The sequence below is a fragment of the Perissodus microlepis genome, chromosome 7, assembly GCF_051167445.1.
Source record: "Perissodus microlepis isolate ML-2025 ecotype Zambia chromosome 7, ASM5116744v1, whole genome shotgun sequence".
NCBI classification, from domain to species: Eukaryota; Metazoa; Chordata; class Actinopteri; order Cichliformes; family Cichlidae; genus Perissodus; species Perissodus microlepis.
The window spans coordinates 38,967,186-38,987,214 of NC_140467.1; the positions used below are offsets into that span (position 1 = coordinate 38,967,186).

At 39.5% G+C, this 20,029-nt stretch overlaps 1 protein-coding gene across 3 annotated transcripts in view; it reads left to right on the top strand.

The window, feature by feature from the left end:
* Window positions 1–19,980, top strand: part of sardh (sarcosine dehydrogenase) — a 42,220-nt gene extending 22,240 nt beyond the window's left edge. For all 3 annotated transcript variants that reach the window (XM_084934956.1, XM_084934957.1, XM_084934958.1), the window contains exons 11-22: window positions 1,930–2,020; window positions 2,166–2,307; window positions 5,643–5,726; window positions 5,971–6,084; window positions 6,450–6,588; window positions 7,657–7,770; window positions 8,572–8,719; window positions 11,667–11,760; window positions 15,220–15,382; window positions 15,593–15,761; window positions 16,507–16,642; window positions 17,640–19,980. In XM_084934956.1, coding sequence (XP_084791082.1) covers window positions 1,930–2,020; window positions 2,166–2,307; window positions 5,643–5,726; window positions 5,971–6,084; window positions 6,450–6,588; window positions 7,657–7,770; window positions 8,572–8,719; window positions 11,667–11,760; window positions 15,220–15,382; window positions 15,593–15,761; window positions 16,507–16,642; window positions 17,640–17,768 — 1,523 coding nt within the window. In that variant the 3' untranslated portion in view covers window positions 17,769–19,980. The remainder of the gene's footprint in view (window positions 1–1,929; window positions 2,021–2,165; window positions 2,308–5,642; window positions 5,727–5,970; window positions 6,085–6,449; window positions 6,589–7,656; window positions 7,771–8,571; window positions 8,720–11,666; window positions 11,761–15,219; window positions 15,383–15,592; window positions 15,762–16,506; window positions 16,643–17,639) is intronic.
* Window positions 19,981–20,029: the final 49 nt, after the last annotated feature.

Sequence of the window (20,029 nt, forward strand, 5' to 3'; positions counted from 1 at the left end):
GCTGGTTGTCCCACATTGTCTTGGGAGAACTTCATCAACATCCTCTCACCCCTCCTCCCTTTATCGCTCAACCCCTGCACCCATCCATCCATCTGTCTAGCAAACCAGCCATTCCACTGTCCACCCGGGCTCGGAGTGACAGTGCCTGCAGATGAGTGAAGTAATGAGAGATAGAGGGAGAGGGGACGCTGTGAGAGATGGAGATGGAGGGATGACGGAGGGTTGCAAGGACACACTGTTCGTGCTGCTGCATATTGATGTTGTGGTTGCAACACATGGGAGAGACATACATACAACACACACACATACGCTTGATAACTGCAAATTACCAGCAGCACAATGCAAGCGGGGGGTTGCTAAAAGGGCCCAGCTCATTAACCCGACAGTTTTGGGACTTGACAGATAAAATATTGAATTGCTGATGATTGTTTGTTGGTTGGGTTGAAAGATGCACAATGCTGCAGCCACTGGGTGCAGATGATGAGGTCACATTGCTCGGGGGCTCCTGTGAGCAAGAGTCAAAAGATGGAAGAAGGGTCGAAATAACCTTATGTGGATCATGTGCCACATAGGAGCCATTGCAGAGGACATAAACTGCTCTGTTTCTCTTCTTTTTTTCCTTTCTTTTCTACAAATTAATGTGACTCTGTCCTCTAGGCAGGATGTAGGTGAGCAAGAAGGGGATTAGAGATCCGCTGTGACTTATTCAGAATATCCACAAAATAGTCTGTTTCTTTTTTTTTTAAAAAAAAGTAAAGTTGAGGACAAACATGGGAAAGATGTATATAAGTAACAAAAGAGTGAAAAGTAAACAGTAAACAGATCAGAAACATCTCTCCGGTCCTGTGTCGGGTCTTTGCTGCATTTTTCCCTATTTTAAATACTATTCATAGAATAGATAGTTTGTTTTATTCTTTTCTTCGTCTTTGGTCCTCCACTTCTTTCTTTGATGTTTTTTTCGAAGGCCACACTGCACACAGTGCCAGAATATGAAAAGTCTTTGGAAATCACGTTGTTGGCTTAAAAAACTATTTTGTGTCTGTTGAATTGTGCTTTGGCATTTTCCATAGATTCAACTAAAGAAATCTGAAAAAAAGATGTGTTTGTGTGATAGACTGCTAGTAACAAAATGCCTAAAGATGAAACTAAAAATAGATTTTTTGCCAAGTTGTCTGTTATGTGTAGACACATAACTAGTTCATCCTTTTTGGTGGTTACCTGATTGATTTGCAGGTCAGTGTTGAGTGCCTTAGCAAGCAACTAAAAAAGCATTCCCCTAAAAATGATTTTTGCACAGTACTATATGCTCATTTAATTATTATTATTACAGTTTAAAGCTTTGGACATTTGTCCATGTCCTTTCTTTTTAATTTAAATCTATTTTAGCATTTATTTTATGGGTTTTGGGTTGTCTTTAATTTCAAAAAGTGTGAATAAATGCCCATTTTTAAATGATCATTATTTTTTCCCCTCTGGTCCTCATTCAGGGACCCACAGGGAACAATTGAATGGCTGGTTCATTGTGCACCAACAATCATTTTAATTATCATAAAATTAAAAAATGTAGAAAATCCATGCACATTACAGCTTCCCAGCATCCAAAGTGGCATCTTTGTTTGATTTGACTATCATTCCATCTAAATGTTATTCCCTTGGGCTATGGAAATTTATCTGACTTTGCATTTAAAAAGCAGTTAATCAGGTACAGAAATATTGGCACTCATAATATTCACAGGCTCCGTCCTTTAACCAAAAAACAAACATATTCAGTTTCAAAAGACAGTAAAGAAGCTATAATCTGCAATTATTTTATTCCACAATTACATAAAACTGGTTAATATTGTTTCAGCATTAATTAAAATGAGCTGAATTTGACCGGGAATGCTTCTCACATCAACATCTCTTTTATCCTTACACCTTCTGTTTCAGGTATGATGCTGGGAGGTGGTTGTGGTAGAGAGCTGGCTCACTGGATCATACACGGCCGCCCTGAAAAGGACATGTACGGCTATGACATCAGGTACATCAGTCCACAAAATCTACTCAAAATTCTTCAGATTATCACTTTAGCAAAAAGCAGCAGGAACTGCAGCAAGTTTTAATGAAGTCTGAACGATTGTGACTTTTAATGAGCATCTTTTGAATCCGTCTCCCTTCTTTCTCAGGCGCTTTCATAACTCGCTGACAGACAACAAACGGTGGATCAGAGAGAGGAGTCACGAGTCGTATGCTAAGAACTACTCTTTGGTGTTCCCCTTTGATGAGCCGCTGGCCAGCCGAAACATGAGGAAGGATCCTTTCCACCAGGTAGGTCAGTGGTTTGATCTCCAGTGCAGACAGTTAATCACAGTGTTTCATGACGAGTTCAAGGAAGTGACCCACGTGCTTTGTCTTTGTGCTGGGAGTTAGTCACACTCCTTTCAGCTGTGGTGTGAGTCACAGATGAGTTTGAGATAAGCGCAGAAATGATAAAAGAACTACTGTATGAAAAGGTAGTCTAGAAAATGGTGACAGAGAGCACAGGACTCATGCACGACTCAGGCACAGATGAAAAGTTTAAACCTTTTTATTAAAGTAAGGCAGGCAGAAGCTGGTACGTAGGTGGGTGAAGGTGAAGAAGATACGCATGATTTTTTTTTCTTTTTTCCTTTGAGATAAACATTAAGCCTAACCTTGGCTTCCTTAAAGCTCTTTTAGTTGAGTAATCGTCAGGGCATTTACTTACTGTGTCTGTCTTGATTTAGACAAACATGCATGCTGGCTTGTGGACCAATATCCAGTCCATGTTTTTCCTTGCATGTAACTTGACCTGTCATTTCCGATTTCTTCCTTCTGTTACCCGTCTAACTTTTGCACTTTTCTCCTTCAGTCACTCAGTTTTCTTCATCTATTCATTCAGGTTTTCGTCAGATTCACACAAGTCTGCTTCCCTTTTTTCTTCTTCTCGTAATTGTGTTGCTTTAGTTATTCTCATTAAAGTCTGCATTTTATGTGTTTCCCCTTTCTTTCTCTTTCTACACTTCTGCTACCACAACATCTGGCTGGCTAGCTGAGACAGAAATGTGCAGACAGAAAAAATCTACATGTAAATGATGCTGCTGAAACCCTAGCTTGTCACATTTCCATGTGTGTGACTGTCAAAAAAGGGACTTAAAACACTTGTGAGAGATATAGGCATACAAGTGTTTGTAAACTCGAGGTTTGGGACACGGGGATCTCACTCTCTTATTCCGTTGCCTTTGTTCAAACCTAGAGGCAGCTGATTCAAGCAGAAGGCAGTTAGAGGTGTAAGTTATCCCCAGCAGTTACATTTAATAATGCAACCCCTGCCAACATGAATCTAAATGCTACACTTAGTTTCAGTAGCCTGGTCTCAGATGTCTTTCAGCTTCCCCTCCCTCCTGAGCCTGGCACAAACTTTTAATGGGCCCCACTACCACACTTTATGCATTAATGATCCACTTAGACATGCTTTCCTATTCCAGAATTCATTTACATTTAACGGTTGCAATTTGTACCCCCACTCGGAAATGTAGGCATTTTTTCATGAAAGATTATTAACACAAATTCCATTAGTAACATTGTCAATTTGTCTTGTAGCTTATATCGTGTGCTTTCTCAGAGTTTGCTTCGTTTAAATATATGAGGGGGTTTTCAACATCTGGTTTTTGCTCTTCACTATAAAATAAAAATAATTTGTAATCATTATAACTTAAGTTTGTCTTATAGTCATTGGAAGATCTTGTTGTTTACTTGGATCTATGAGTATAGGTTTCTTTGTGTTGGGGAAATAGTAAAATAAAGTCAGATTGAGCAAAAAGTCAGTAAAAAGCAAAAGAATTTAAGCCTTACTTACAGTCATGGTAAAAAGTACATACGCACTCTTTCAATTATAAGGTTTAAATATTATGATTTAATCTGGTCGTTAGCAGATCTTTGAATCAAGGAAATAAAACCTGAGATGAACAACAACACGTACCATTTTACACCCTGTCATCGTCTATTTAAAAGAAAAATAATCCAAAATGCAAAAGCAGGTTGTGGAAAAAAGGAAGTACACCTTACTGCTTCCATAGCAACTAAGAGGGCAAATAGCAGCCAGGTGTTGCTAATCAAATGCACTTGATTAACTGATCAAGTGTAAAGTTTTGGCAGGTCGGGAGTAGTCAGAAATGTGTTAACACAGACATCAATGATAGCGGTGAAGTGACTGTTGCTGCTTTCTGTCTGGGAAGGCTTACCGTGCTATTTTGAAGCCCATCCGTGTACAGTGAGAAAGGTTACTCAAGTGGAGCCAGTCTTCTCAGGGGTGGATGTCCCAGCAAATTCACCCCAAAGCCAGACCGTGCAACGCTCAGAGAAGCTGCATAAACCCAAGAGCTACCTCTCGCGTCTACCGTGGACTCTTCTGTATACTAAATCCATGTATAGGTAAAATTGGGTCATGCAACAGGACAATGATCCCAAGCACAGCAGCAAATCTGTAACAGGATGTGACTCAAGACGTTGCACCGAGTCAGTGCAATGACTGAAGTTTTAAAGAGTGGGCCAAAAAATTCTCTATGGCTAAATCTATAACTTCAGGTTAATAGTGATAAAGGTGGTTTGTATAAGCTTTTGCATCATGGGGTATACACATTTTTTTCACACAAAACTAATGACGTGGTGTAATATAATATATAATTGAGAGAGCGTTTACTTTATTTTTTTACCATCCATGACTGTCTAGCACAACGACAAGTAATCTTTTCATGTGTAACACACCTGTGACCTTTCCTATTTAACACAAGACAAAGGTTTAATGTATTGTGGCTCGGAGGTACTTAAGGGTTGGATCAATCGGGGAAGCTATGCAAGTAATGAGACTGTCTAGCTTTAAGAGGCAATATGGGATTATTTCAGAGCACATGCAGGCCATCTCTGACACTGCTGCTCACACGTTTTCTCCACCTCGGTAGCACAGATGGTAAATATAGCCTAGTGTGGGAAGTTTTGGCAAGAGACTGCTAGATGCCTGCTAGGAGCAGAGCATAGCAGAACATACCTACCAACTGTGGGCGACTGTCAGTTTAACAAGGAGCCCTGATATATCTTATCTAAAGACTGTTCAAGAAATAAGAAGTTTAATATTTCTGCAGCAATTTATGGAAAACTAACAGTGTACTTTCACTCTTATTGATTCCTGTGATGTTAGATTAGAGTTTTATTGTTTAGGCCAGACAATTTTTTGCTCTTTTTGACAGAATGTACTGTATTATCTTTATACTGACAATGGATCAAAAGACTGGGTGTGATGGGGGGGAAAAAGGTTTGCTTGTTGTGACTAAACCACAGAGAATTATTATCACAATACCTCTCAGCTAGAGTTTTTCAATTCATGCTGGAGAACAGAGCTTAAAGGAAATTGTAGTTGGATCCACAGGTGTCCAGAAATACAGCATCGACTGTGTTCATGTATGTTTTCTTCTTTTGGAAATTGTCAACTGTTTGCTCCCACTTTCGCCCTCATTTAAAGTGTGAGAATGTGTCCAAGTTTTGTGTTAGTTCATCATGTTGACCTCTAGTGAATAAATAGCAATTCTTCAAAGACAGCCACAAACTGCTTTTGCTGTACTGTGCTCTGTATGTGTGGTTGTTTTCAGGTGCTCACAGAGCAGGGCTGCATGTTCCAAGAGCGGCATGGCTGGGAGAGACCTGGCTGGTTCAACAAAGAAGGACCTGCTCCTGTGAGAAACACACTTACACTGCACATATTCTGAATGCTATACATAGTCGCAGGCACACTTTTATATAATTGCCCCGGTGATATTTTTTCAGAAGCCACGCTGGATAGAGGCTGTTAGAACATACTGACTGCCAATAATGGATGATGCTACCACAGTGTCTGGCTCAGTTCTACATCTTGCCTTGTTTCGTGCGAAACCGTGATGATTAATTAGCTCCTAATTGTTTGTGTGTCATATTGCACAGGTTAAAGACTATGATTATTACGGAGCTTACGATGTGAAGAGGAATGAAAAGTACAAATACGATGAACTGCTGGGTCAAGAGTACACCTTTGACTTCCCTCCACATCATGACGTGGTAAGAGACAGTACTAAGAGTAAATGGTATGTGTGGCTGAGCGTGGGTGATCGATAGTGCAGTATTACCGTGCGGTCAGATGAGTATAAACGCCCTGAAGGCTTCTAAGGGGAAGTCGGTGAGTTTAATGGTGTTTAAATGGTATCGAGGGAGAACGCACGCTAACTCAGCAGCTTGCAGGATTAAATTAGAGGAGAGAATGCTAACCTTGATTTTAAAATCTCTCTTCACTGCTGTAATGAATGTTGCCTTCAGGGATCTGACAATAACATGCATTCTTCTTAGAAACAACATGCTTTGCAGAGTTGGGACAGTTTGTTTTTATCCTTTTGCTATTATGTTCTTTTTGTTTTATTTTTATTTAGATTAAGAACGAGTGCCTCTCATGTAGACACAGTGTGGCTGTGTTTGACATGTCCTACTTTGGAAAGTTCTATCTCACTGGACCCGATGCCAAGAAGGCAGCTGATTGGCTGTTCACTGCTGATGTCAACAAGAAGCCAGGTCAGAGTAAAAAAAACAAGAAAGAAAGATTGACAGAATAAAAAGGGCAGCTACGTGCATAGAGTTATGAAAAAAATGCCAACAAGCGAGGAATAGCAGCCTTCTACACAGGACTAAATACCAGTATGTAATGTGTCTGGTATGCTGTTAACAGTGGCGACAAACGTCTCTACTCCTTCATTTTCTTGTATTCTTGTCACAATCAGAAAACTGACAACCGTGTCTGAATCCTACCATTGTGCAGATATGAAAATGGAAAGCTGCGTTCTTTACATTGCTACTTTTTTGGCCCCAGAGCCTTTCCAAAGGTGAGATCAAATTCTGAAGAAGTGAGGAGACAGATAATCCTTTTAGTTTTAAGCCTCTCTGTTACTTTCCTGTATGGATTTAAAAAATGTATGACACCGGCATCTGCTGAGGTTTGGCGCACTCACATCTTTATAACCTCAACCCCCAAGTGTTTTTCACTTTCTGTTTGTAGTCTTCAGACCTGATTAAAACTAGTAATAACATACTTTCTAAGAGTGCATGAGGGTCTGTTAAAGACAGCCTGTATGACTAGGTCTGTCTCTACCTCCATCTGTACATGTGTGGTCAAGTGCCATTGCATTGAAATCATTCCAGATTTGGAAAAAAGAAATACATTTCTCGTTACTTATCACAGAAAGCAAACTCAAAACAGCTAGAAGGCTGAGCTGAAGTAAAATGAAAACCAAGGGAAAGGTTAACCCCTCTTTTTAAAGAAAGAAACAATCACAACAAACATCCAGCTTCACATAGGAAGTAAATTGCAACATCTACTTCCCATTTTCCCAGAAAAAAATAAAGAAATGAGGTGTGTCCCAGGAAAAAAGCAGAGTTTTATGAGTTAAGAGGATCAGAGCCACGATTATTGTTCCTTCAGAACAACTAAGTTGTGAACTTAGTGTCAGTACACTTGAATGTATTAAATATTCATCCCTGTTCACACATAGAGCACGCTTCCATCAGTATGTTTCCACTCAACAGCATGCTTAAAATACGTCTGCAAAGTCTGCAGCACGTATTAATTGTTTGTGTGTGTCACAGGTACCACTGTGTATACCTGCATGCTGAATAAAAGAGGAGGGTCAGAGGCCGACCTGACTGTGAGCAGACTGGAGCCTAGTGTGGCCAACCTGCCCCTGGCACCAGAATCCAGCGGTGAGAAATAGTGTGTAGACGTGTGTGTTTCACAGTTATTTGCTGTACTCTTTACCTATTACTGTTATTTCATTCATCTCCCTATGTCCGCGTCACTATTTGTCAGCTTAGCTGTTGTATTTTGTTTATTGGATTTAATAATGTGCTATTCTGTTTTATCTTATTTCAGACTTATTGTTATTTTTTTCTCTGTTATTTGTGGTTCTTTCGCCCAATCAGTACCGTTTATCCACATTTATTAATTATTTTTACTCTTCTCTCACTCAAAAAAAGAGAATATCATGAAAGATGTGTCTCCTTTTGATGTTACATAACAGTAGCTTGTTTCTTTATGTTGTCATTTTGACTCCACTACATCAAAAAAAGCCTGGAAAATAACATCTGTTCAGGTATCCCTTATTTCTATTACCACAGCTGCTGATTGAAAAACCCCAGGGTGCACATGAATCACAGGAGATAAATTAATTTGTTAAGTAATTAATGTTGCGTAATGACATCTTAGGTGGGAAGCGGCAATTAAAATGCCATGAAAAAGTTGCTGCCGCTCTATTAATTATGCAAATTTCTTGAGAAGTCCTGCTGAATATATCTACATAAAGTAAGTGGAAGGATTCAACAGAGTCAACTTTCAAAACATCTTAATGTAATAAACTCTGTTATCTCATCATCAGATCACCTAATGTAGCTGTCAGCTGAGATTCTTCATACTTGTGATTACAAACTGTATGCTATAGATAAAGTGGTTTCACGTGTCTTTCTCTTTCTTATACTTGACCTGATCGCCATCTATCTTTGCTCCAGGTGATGCATATTACTTGGCCATTGGAGGCGGTGTGGCAGAACACAACTGGAACCACATTAAAACAGTTCTTCAGGATCAAGGCTTTCGCTGCCAGTTGACGGACCACTCTGAGGACATGGGGATGATCAGCATCCAGGGGCCCAAAAGGTGAGGAAAGCAAGAGGGTTAGAAGTGAATGTCAACTCTGGAATGACTTATATCCAGATGAGAAATGAACAAGAGAACAATTGAAGGTGTGTATCCAACTGTTAAGAGACTGTAGGGTACTGAGACCTTTGATATCAAATCCTTGTAAACCTTGTGAAGTTCAGGACACCTGGGGTACCTTGCTCAGAATGCAATCTACTACTGCAGCGGTCCCCAACCTTTTTTGCGCCACGGACCGGTTTATGCCCGACAATATTTTCACAGACCGGCCTTTAAGGTGTCGCGGATAAATACAACAAAATAAAACTAGTACCGGTACCGAAAAAAAGAAAATTTATTTATAACACACGTGAAAAGACCCAGGAAAAGCGAGTAAACGATAAAAACGATAACAAAATAACGCTGAAAACCGATAAAAACCCTGAAAACTATACATTTCACACCTGAGCCTCAACTCTCGCGGCCCGGTACCAAACGACTCACGGACCAGTACCAGTCCGAGGCCCGGGGGTTGGGGACCGCTGTACTACTGCATGATATCACCTCATCGTACATTTACTGGTTAGATTATTTTTTAGGGCTTCTCAAGTTCACTCTTCTGCACCTCAGAGCTGAAAATAATAAATCCCATGAAGGTTTGCATCAGCTTCCAAGTTGAACACTAGTGATGAGTTTCAAGGATTAAGTGTCAATTCTGCTGTCTTACATAAATAATTTTCATTAGACTCTGTCAATGATGCAGTTTGTCAGAGATTTAGAGAAACGGGTGCAGTGATTTATTGTGCAGACACACACGGAAATCCATTATATAAGGCAAAAACAGAGTTGCACTAATGGAAAGTTCTGCGGGCTTCCTGACGGACATTCAGAGCTCTTCTTTGGATGCTGGATGATTTTTGCTCGCTTCAAGATGATCACAAGCTGCTTCAATAATGTTGAGATTTCAAATTTGAGTTCATCACTCCATAAGACCTGTTGTCACATAGCAATTATTTCTTCAGCTTCAATCATCAACATCAGCTTGATTTCTTAATCTACGGATTCAAATTTGTGCACGGTGCAAGTAAAAATCTTACTGCAGATATGGAGGGAGATCAACGCTTTCTTTATCCTTCCCACAGTTTCCCTTTGCTCAACACTCAAATAGTGAAGCTACACCACCTTTACCTGTTCCTTATCTTATTCTCTGCACTCCACATCTATCTTTTTCTTCCCCTCTCACCTCCTCTCCTCCCCAGCTCACCGCCCTCTGTCTTTGTTCTTCCCTCTCACCAGCAGCAGGGTTAGTCCACTCCGTTCCCTGTGTGGGTTTTGTCGATTTTTTTTCTTGAGGCTTTGCTTCTCTCTCCTGTTCTCCTAAGTTTCTTTTCTCTGTCTCTGTGGATTGTATCCACTTCTTTCTCACACACACCCCCTGTGCTCAGTTGCCCATTCTCAGTGTCATCTTCACTTTTTTTTTTCTAGGTTTTTCTATCCCTCTTGCTTTTATCGCTTACGTCAAACTGGAAACCACTGCGTCACTGCTAGATAGCCCAGTATGTGCTCTGTGTGTATGTGCTCTCTATGTGTGTGTGTGTGTGTGTGTGATTTTATATGCTCATACACACAAGACAATATCTATGATGATTGTGGAGTTCATTGACTTTTCTTTAGCATCCAAAGCACATTTATTTCATGAGTGTGCGTATTTTCACCCGTGAATGATTCCCTGTGTGTGTGTGTGTGTGTGTGTGTGTAATTTAGAAAAGACTGGCATCTGTGTTTCCTCTCTGCGCACATTACTGTAATCATTTTTAGCTCCTCTGTATTGTTTTTGCCACGTTTGAGAAATTCAGCATTTTGGGGGTTTTGTTTTCTTACGAAGCAAATTGATCCCTTTAGAGCATGAGGAGAGGAGCGATTGCAGCATTTATGGAAATGTGTTTGCCCGTGTTTTCCCTCCCTGAGTCGTCTCATTCAAATTCACTCAATAGGGGAGTCTTTAAACTTGCAGCCTTTCTCTCGCGCAGCTTTGGCAGTGTGTTCCAGTGGGCAAAAGTAGTGCTTAACCACTCGCTTTGCAATTATGCACCTTGTGCGCTGTATAATGGATGAAATTATGTGACGTCCTTTAATCGAGCCTTGTTTGTGTGGATGCGGATTCTCAGACGCACAGCTGAGAGCCACAGTGATGCGGCAAGTAGGAGAAACAAATTGGTAGTTGCGAGTGCCCCTTTTGCCAAATACGCAAACACACATACAAAACAGAGCAATTCACTGATTATATATAGCTAATTAGCCTTTGCTGTTGGGCTCTTAAGTTCAGTGAGAAAGGGATGTGAGGAACTGGAAAATGGCACAAAAAAAATTATTATTAGCCCCACACATGCATTGAGACCTGCACACATACATATGTTAGAAACCCTACATATTCCAGCTATATTTCTGCAGGGAATTTTAACAGCATTCGTTTATTTTTTTATGCATTTATTTCTTTTGAATTAGAGGACACCCCTCCAGTTGCATTTCTAACCCTTCCCCTGATATCTTCATCCCTGGCTTCTTGCCACAATATTACAAAAAATATCTCTTTGACGAGGCCTCACACATTGTATTCTCTACCTGCCCACTCAAAAACATACAAATGTACAAGCAGCACAGTGAGCTAAACTTAGCCCCCCCCCCCCCTTTTTTTTTGTTACTGTTGACTCATTTTTTTATGTAATATTGATTTTGTGTGTGTGTGTATGATTGTGGGAGAAGAGCTGGTACATTTTTGGATTGTTCCAGCATTATTTGTGCTGGGAAAACCAAAATATAAAAATAAATACATAAAAAATGTCAACAATAATTGTGTTTCTGCACTCTGGTTGCACAAATACAGAAAATGTGTTGAATGACTGCCAGAGTTTCTTCTTCTTCTTATTGGTGTTTTTTTTTTTTTTTTTTTTTTTCCCCTTTTTTGCAGCCGGGAGGTATTACAGGAGGTTTTAGACACAGACCTGAGCAACGAAGCTTTCCCCTTCTCCTCACACAAAGTTGTTATTGCAGCAGGACATCAGGTGACAGCACTCACACACCCGTTACATGCACACACACATGTACACGATGGATGCTCTACATTTCTCTGCTTCAAAATAACCCTGTCTGTCTTAGTTAAATGAAGAATGCAGTTAATTAAAAATGCCACTATGCAAATTGCATGCTGTTGAGTGAAACAGTATTTTCTTTTCTTTTTTTATTTAAAAGGTTCAGTCATCAAAGATTGTACACTGTGTGTAGGAGGAACAGATGGTGTATCTCAAGTCCAAAATTTATGTATTTTTTTTCACATTCTACCTTTTCTTCCTCCGTCCCTGAGGTCTACTGACTCAAAACAAAGTTTATAAGGCTGTGGCTTAGAAGGACATGGGAAACTCTTTGTATTCATACCATGGTACAAATAAAAGACCAATCGCGATTTTTAAAACATTTGGTTGGTATCTTAAGGGAGGGATGGAGGTGCAGTTGCTATAAAGGAAAGGGAAAAGGAGCAAAAATGATGCTCATGTACTCATTTTTAGCTGTCTTTTTATAAATTTTTCAAGAGGTGATGCAGTTAAGTGTGATCAGCCTCTGCCTTTGACCTCCACAGACTTCCTGCCCTCAAAAAAAAAAGAAAAAGAAGAAGAGCATGTTGTACCGACACATGCAGCGACACATATGTCCACACACGTACTCGCTCTCTCTTAGTTGGTCTTGCATGAATTATGCAGCGCTCTGGTGGTTGCAGTCAGCATCTTCTCACAGCTCTGCAGGAGTGTTTGTGTTGCTTGTGTGCAAGTGTGCCGCTTGTGCTGTCTTCCAGCTGGTTTCTGGCCTTGTCTGGGTGACATTTTAATGGCTGCACTGCTGTGAGACCAGAACCCTCTGCTCCCCTCATAGCTCATTAGACTCTCTCTCTCTCTCTCTTTCTCTGTCTCTCGCTCTCTCCTAATAGCAAATGTGCAGCATGTATGGAGGGAGATACAAATTTATGTGTAGATGCAGTCTTGTACATATGTCAGCCTTTTAGCTATCTGTCTTTGATTTTTGCCAGGTAAATGTATAATTGCTGGTCACTCATGTGCTTTAGGGTGTATTTTGAATATATGCAGGCATACATGTACCTTCCCCAGAGCTTCATGCGTACATATGGGACTCAGGGTGATCCCTACATGGCCAGATGGCCTGGCTGTCACTACACCTACTGGGGAAACTGTTGTTTTCTCTCCACCTTTTTTTTTTATTTGCTCTCTCTCATATTTTTTTTAAATTTTTTTTAGATGTGATCTTTCTATCTCCTTTTCTCTCACCTAGATTTGATGTGATTTCATTTTAAAGAGCAATATGGGATTTGTCACCTGTGTGTTGTTCTCATATTGTTTCATTGTAACATTGTACACTCACTCGCCACCTTGTTAGTTACATCTGTTCAACTGGTCATTGCTGAAAATATCTAATCAGTCAGTCATGTGGCACATTTAGGTATGCTGTTGACCCGCTGAAGTGCAAAACAAGCATCGGAATGAGGAAGACAGATGATTTATGTGACTTTGAGAACTGAAGATCTACTGTACTGGGATTTTCCCCAGAGAACCATCTCTAGGGATTGATCTTAAAAAGAGAAAATAACCAGTATGTCTGAGCAAAAATGCCTTGTTGGTGCTTTGCTTGAGGTCAGGAGAATGGTCATACTGCTCTGGGCAGATCGGAAGGCAACATTAACTGAAATAACCACTTGTTACATTCGAGGTAGGCCGAAGATCATCTCCGAGTGCCGAACATTGAGGTAGATGGATCTGCAGCAGCAGAGGACCATTGTACAGGTGCCACTCGTGTCAGCAGAGAACAAGAAACTGAGCCTACAATTTGCGTTAGCGCTCCAAAATTAGACAATAGAAGTTTGGAAAATCATTATCTGGTCTCAGTCTGAATGTCTGCTGTGACATTTAGATGATGGGGCCAGAATTTAGAGTAAACAACATGAAAACATAGATCCATCCTGCCTTGTATCAACAGTTTGAGGCTGGTGGTGTTATAATGGGGTGGGGACTTTTTTTTTTTTTTTTGACACATTTAGGCTTCTTAGCACCAACTGAGCTTTGTTTAAACACAACAGCCTACCTGAGTATTGTTGCTGACCATGGCAATATGGGGACATATTGTTCAGTGGCAATATGGGGACATATTGCCACTGAACAATATGTCCCCATATTGAACAATGGCAGCAGAGTCAGTCTTGTCATGATTAAGTGGCATATTCTGGATTTTTAAAGCTGTTACTGATAATGCAACTTGATTTCAGATCTTTACATGTATTGCTTGTTTTGTTTTGTTTTTTCCTCCCTGGTGGTTAACGTTGTAATGAAGACACATTGCCATACATAATTATAATATATAACATGTACATGTACTGGGACTTCTTGTTACATTACTGACACATTATATATATTATTGTAGTGAAAAGGGAACTGAAGGAAGAACTTTTTATTTTCATCTCATACAACTTAAAAAAAAAAAGTTAAGATAGACTGTTTATCAAAGATAGACATTGCCTGGTAAATGTGACATCATCTCAGAAAACACTGCCAGGGTTAGCACAGATACCTGCTATATGTAAAATGATACTCAAATTCCATTTCATTTTTCAAATGGTGAGGTTGGCGTTAAAACAGCAGTGCTAATAATAATAATAATAATGATGCAAACTTTTAGCCTGCAGTTTTTCAGTGCTTCAAGCCCAAAGGTATTTACATGGTTTAATCTTATTTCACTCCCAGTTAAAAATGAAAATGGCTGTCACTGTTGTAGTAAACTGCATAAAATATTAGATTATTATAACCACTACATGGCCATTCTGCTGGGTGACATTTTTGCTTTATTAATTTCACACAGTTTTCTGTAAGGGTGTGAGGGCGCTTTAGCTTACATACTACCATAGAAGAAGAAACAGAAGGAGAAGATTTGTGTGCAGATTTTCACTTTGCAAAAATAAAATGACAGGATACACAGTCTGTACTCGCAGTCTTCATCAGTTGTCAGAAGGTAAACAGATTGCAGTTGCTTCTCCTGAGCCGTTCACTGGAGTTTTTTCTCCTCTTCCTATTTCTGCATTTTTTGCTGTGAAGATGATGAACGTTAACACGATCTTTATTGAAAAAGACAAACTATAAAGAATGACACACAGATTGCAAAATGCTTTCCATTTTCCTTTTGATTCATAGCAACGTCTTTCATACCTTCAGTATGATTGTATTTTCCCTCCTGTCCTTTCTTGTGCACCTTGTATCTTCGTACATCTGTCCTGATTTTTCTCTTCTGTTTTCTGGCTTTCTGTGAAGCTGCTTTTGGTATTAAAATGAATTCCATGTAAATTTGGGCCTTAAGGATGAAGTGTGTGTTTGTGCATGAGTGAGCACAAAAAGAGTAATGGCAGCTCGGTCCTCTTTGTGCATCTCTCCATCTTCTAAGCCTCTTCTCTGACCCCTCTCTCATCACAGGTGCGAGCTATGCGCCTGTCATTTGTCGGAGAGCTCGGCTGGGAGCTGCATATTCCCAAAGATTCCTGCCTTCCAGTCTACCGTGCTGTCATGGCTGCTGGTGCAAAGCACGGCATCATCAACTCAGGCTACAGAGCCATCGACTCGCTCAGCATAGAGAAAGGTAACTTGTATTTAAAGGTCATAAATCTATAACTATAATATCCAATCTAGCTCAGGTAGGATTTAACTAGTAAACAAAACAACAGAGTCTACATTTCTTTTAATAATCATCCAGCATGGAACTCAGCCAAAGTTTACTTTTAATAATATTGTACCAAATATGCAGGAAACATGGCTTTTACTCTAATCTTCGGTGTTTCTTGTTTTTAAGGGTACAGGCATTGGCACGCCGACCTGCGCCCTGATGACACACCACTGGAGGCGGGGCTAGCCTTCACCTGCAAGCTGAAGAGTTCAGTCCCTTTCCAGGGTCGTGATATGTTAGAGAAACAGAAGAAGGAGGGACTGAAGAGGCGCATCATCTGCTTCACCACTGATGAGTCAGTAGAGCTTCTGTCGTGACGTGATATTTTAGTCATCAGAAAGAAATTAAGAAAATTAATTAAGGGGTGGGGGGAATTTATAGATGTAATTTAAATATTTTCAGCAGCACAGCAACCATCCATGTTATTCCCAGGCAACAGGATCATTATATTTAATGATGGTGCAGTGAATAAATGTAATATTGATTTGAAAAATAAAATAAAATCAAATATATGTTTTATTCCAGAGCGAAAGATGGGAACAGGTGAAACAGTTTATAAATGTTATCTTTAGATATATTATGTTTAAGTAGTTCTGACTATTAATATTTAAGATTCATAACCTTATTTTATGAAGTAAATAATACATGTACCAAAAAAATACAAAACTTCATTTTCTGAGACCTGAGACTGTATTTATACACCAAACAACCACATTATTAAAACCAGTGACAGGTGAGATGAATAACATTGATTATCTCGTTACAGTGGCAGTTGTCAAGGAAATGAGGTATTTTAGGTTGCAAGTGAACAGTCGGTTATTAAAGTTGATGTGCTGGAAGCGGGAAACTCTGACCGACTGACAGCAGTCAGTTCACAAATCCAGTGAAACAGCAACAGGGTTGCAGAAGCAGAGAGGGTTGTATTGTTGAAAACTTGACAGTGCCTCCAGTCTTTCATTGTCAAATGTCAAAATCTTTGCAACGTTGTTTTGAGATAAAGCTGTTATCATTATCTGCGTCTCTTACTCTGCGGCTTTTAGGAAAGTCCCGATGTTTGGTCTGGAGGCCATTTACCGCAATGGTGTTCCTGTTGGTCACCTCCGACGTGCTGACTATGGCTTTTATATCGACAAAACTATTGGTTATGGATACATCCGCAATCCAGATGGAGGAGTGGTAAGTGCCTTAAAAGCACCAAGACACTGCAGTGCCCACACTTATTCTGACCACTTTCTCTCCCATTTTCCAGTGTTTGTGTTAAAATACGAAAATGGCAGAGATCTGCGCTGTTGTGAAAAAAATGTGTCGAGTTTACTAAATCCTTGAAAGTAAAGTGCAGAAAACTAAAATGATCACACGAACCGTTGTCATAACTGAATATCAGACAGATTAGATTAGTAGCTAAGGTTGTGTGCAGCAGTTGACTTATGTGATTTTAATATCTGCTTAGATATGTGTCATGTGTCCCTGCATGTATTACTGCATTTAAATTCTTCTCAAGGTTTTTCTCTGATTAGTTATAAACAAGTAGTATGCACGCTTATGGTTAGCGTGAGGCTCCAGGACATGGAGCATGTGTCTGTCAGTGAATGAATTCGAGACACGGTGACAGATTAGTGGGAGAGTCGGGGAGTCAGTCAGTGAAAATTAGCACTTGGTGTTACGAGCGAGCTGACACTGAGTCATGAGGGAATTGATAGCTTCCTGTGCTTTAAAACTCCTGCAGTGACATTGTCCGTTCTGGAATAATCTGCCTGCTCGGAGCAGTATTTTATACAACCAACAAGTAATGGTGTTCCTCCTCTATGACTTGTCAGATTTTTGTGATACTTGCACACAAGCATTTACAACCAAACTGTGCTCAGGGTCAGGGTTTTATTTGTCATCTTACGGACTATATACAAAACGATCCATCACAAATCACACAGTCACAAATGGCATTGTGTGCAATTTGTGAATTGTGATGGATCGTGAGCCTGATGAGCTGCTCCGTCATTCTGGTTTACAAAGTACGTGGATTCTTGCTCATCTCTTTTCGCTCCCTTGTCATTTTCATCTTTACTGTGTCCTTGTTTGACACATTTGAAATTCTCCTCCCCATACTTGCTTATCGTTCTGTCTTTTTTGTGTTTTATGACTTATCATTTTCTCTCACCGTCTCTTTCTTCATCAGGTTAGCGCTAACTTCGTAAAGAGTGGTGAGTTTACCCTGGAGAGGATGGGAGTAGTATACAAGGCCAAAGCACACCTCAAATCTCCTTTTGACCCTGAGAATAAGCGTGTCAAGGGCATCTATGATTGAGAACAGACCACACATGTAAAAACTGATGAAAAACACACCAGCTACAGAACGGCACCAGAGGTGGAGGGATTTACAACCTTTTGTACGAGCAGCTGTTTTTGTCTTCTGTCAAATACAAGTTCATCTCAAATGTTGTTAATTTTGTTCTGATTTGATGGGACTCATGCGCGTATGATCGATTTTATGCTCATTTGTAAAATGTTGCATGTTGAAAGCTGGTGAAAAATGTAAAATGTGCATCGGTAAAAATTTGATATGACTGGATTGTTAAGGGTGCTTCTGTTTCTCGTCTCCACGTTTTTATATCCACTCTGAGAGTAACAGCACTCTGTTTGAATCGTCATGCAAGTACTAATACCATGAAAACGTTCAAGGGATACACTGATCGTATTATCTCTAAGAGTCGAGGTATTTGTGGTCCAGATTGCCTTCATCTTTCCACGGTTTAACTTAAGAACTTTAAAAACGGATGATGTATTTCAAACCGTTTCTTTTTTTTTTTTTTTTTAAATAATAACTAAAACATCTGTTGGTTGTTTATGTGAAGGGATCAACAGCCAGATATAGTAAAGACAGTTAACTGTTAATCTGCAACTAACCCTGTTAGTAGAGTTTTCAGTGCAACTCTTTGGATAGAATTTGGTCAGTAATCTCTCTGTGTGTGTGTGTGTGTGTGTGTGTGTGTGTGTGTGTGTGTGTGTGTGTGTGTGTGTGTGTGTGTGTGTGTGTGTGTGTGTGTGTGTGTTTTCTAAATAGTACAAATGGCTGATACAACGGATATTTGGATGTTTTTATCCAAAGTAAATATCAATAAATATACTTCTCAGTTTGTGGGAAGGTCCTTTGAAAAAGCCAATCAGGCTGAAGAGAAAACTATCCTTTATTAGAAGTACTTTGATATTAATGGCGGTGTTAATTCGACCTTTTACTTGGTTATACTAATACTCTGTAATGGGGAGTAAAAGTATTCTCAGAACAATACAGACATTTACAGAGAATACAATAACTGTTTGTGCTGATAATGATGACAAAATCCAGAGGCTTTTTTTTTTTTGTTTGTTCTCTAAATCTGAAGCAGACATCCTGGGAGAGAAAGGAAGGCAACAAAAAAAAAAGAAACACCCAAAGGCACGACGTACCAGGGAAACAAGACACTAATGAAGTAGAATAACAGAAGACAGCAGTTTTCAGAAAACCGTTTTGGGAAAAGATCTGCTTTGTCTTCTGATCCGTCCCCTCATGGTCATGGCATTTTGTGTTAATTTACCGCCTTTTGTTCTTTAACAGATACAAGTTTGCTAAATAAGGCGAGCAGTTAATTTATGCATAGGTAAACCTCTCATTTTATCTTTGCTATAATTGCTTAATATTTAAATTTGAAACTAGTAAAGCAAGACATGACTTTATAGATGTCATGCTGGGAAAAATTAAGTTGTTGATGAATACCTTGGCTTATATTGATTTTTTGAAAGACTAAATGCTCTTAATGTACAGAGAATCTTATCTTTAATATAGGTGCTGTTTTATAGTTATAATTATTCTTAGTGTTTACACAAGTATCTAAATCTGGTTTGACACTCATAAGACAATGTTTTGTTTACTCTAACTTACACGAATACACTTCGAGTCCAGCACACACACTGTGAACAGCTCAGAAAAAGGTGTCTAAATAATGGAAGGCATTTGTATGCGCGTTTCCTGCTTCTCCCGCCGATGTTTGTTGAAACCGGTTCAGCACGAAATGTTTACTAATGTGGAATGATTCATCGATTCTGCTCACAAGGCCATTAATCATTGCAATGGTTGTTCTCAGGAGCAGTCTAGGTTAATAACGAGATTTATGTGGGAAATTTGAAACACGCTGATAAAACACTGCAGCTCTTTTATCACATTGTAGGTAGAGTTTCTGTTTCTTTTGTTTGTTTGTTTTTTAGCTTCTTCTTCCTGTAATATGATTAAACACTGAAAACCTCTCGATGGAAAACTGGCTTGTTGTTAAAATTGATCTTGTTATTGGATGTTTGGATGTACATTTGGACTGCGCGTTTATTATTAATGCTTAGAGAGAAAAACTTGACCAGTTTAAAATGAATAAAAAATGAGAGGTGGAAAGATGTGGCGGCCAGTCAAATTATAAAGCAAATGTTAACCCTCATTCATTTCTTCTGTCCAACGCGATTTGTGTATTAATAAATGTCTATTTAACATTCAACACGTTGTGACATTGATTATTCATCCATCCATTTACTTTAACTAAGGAA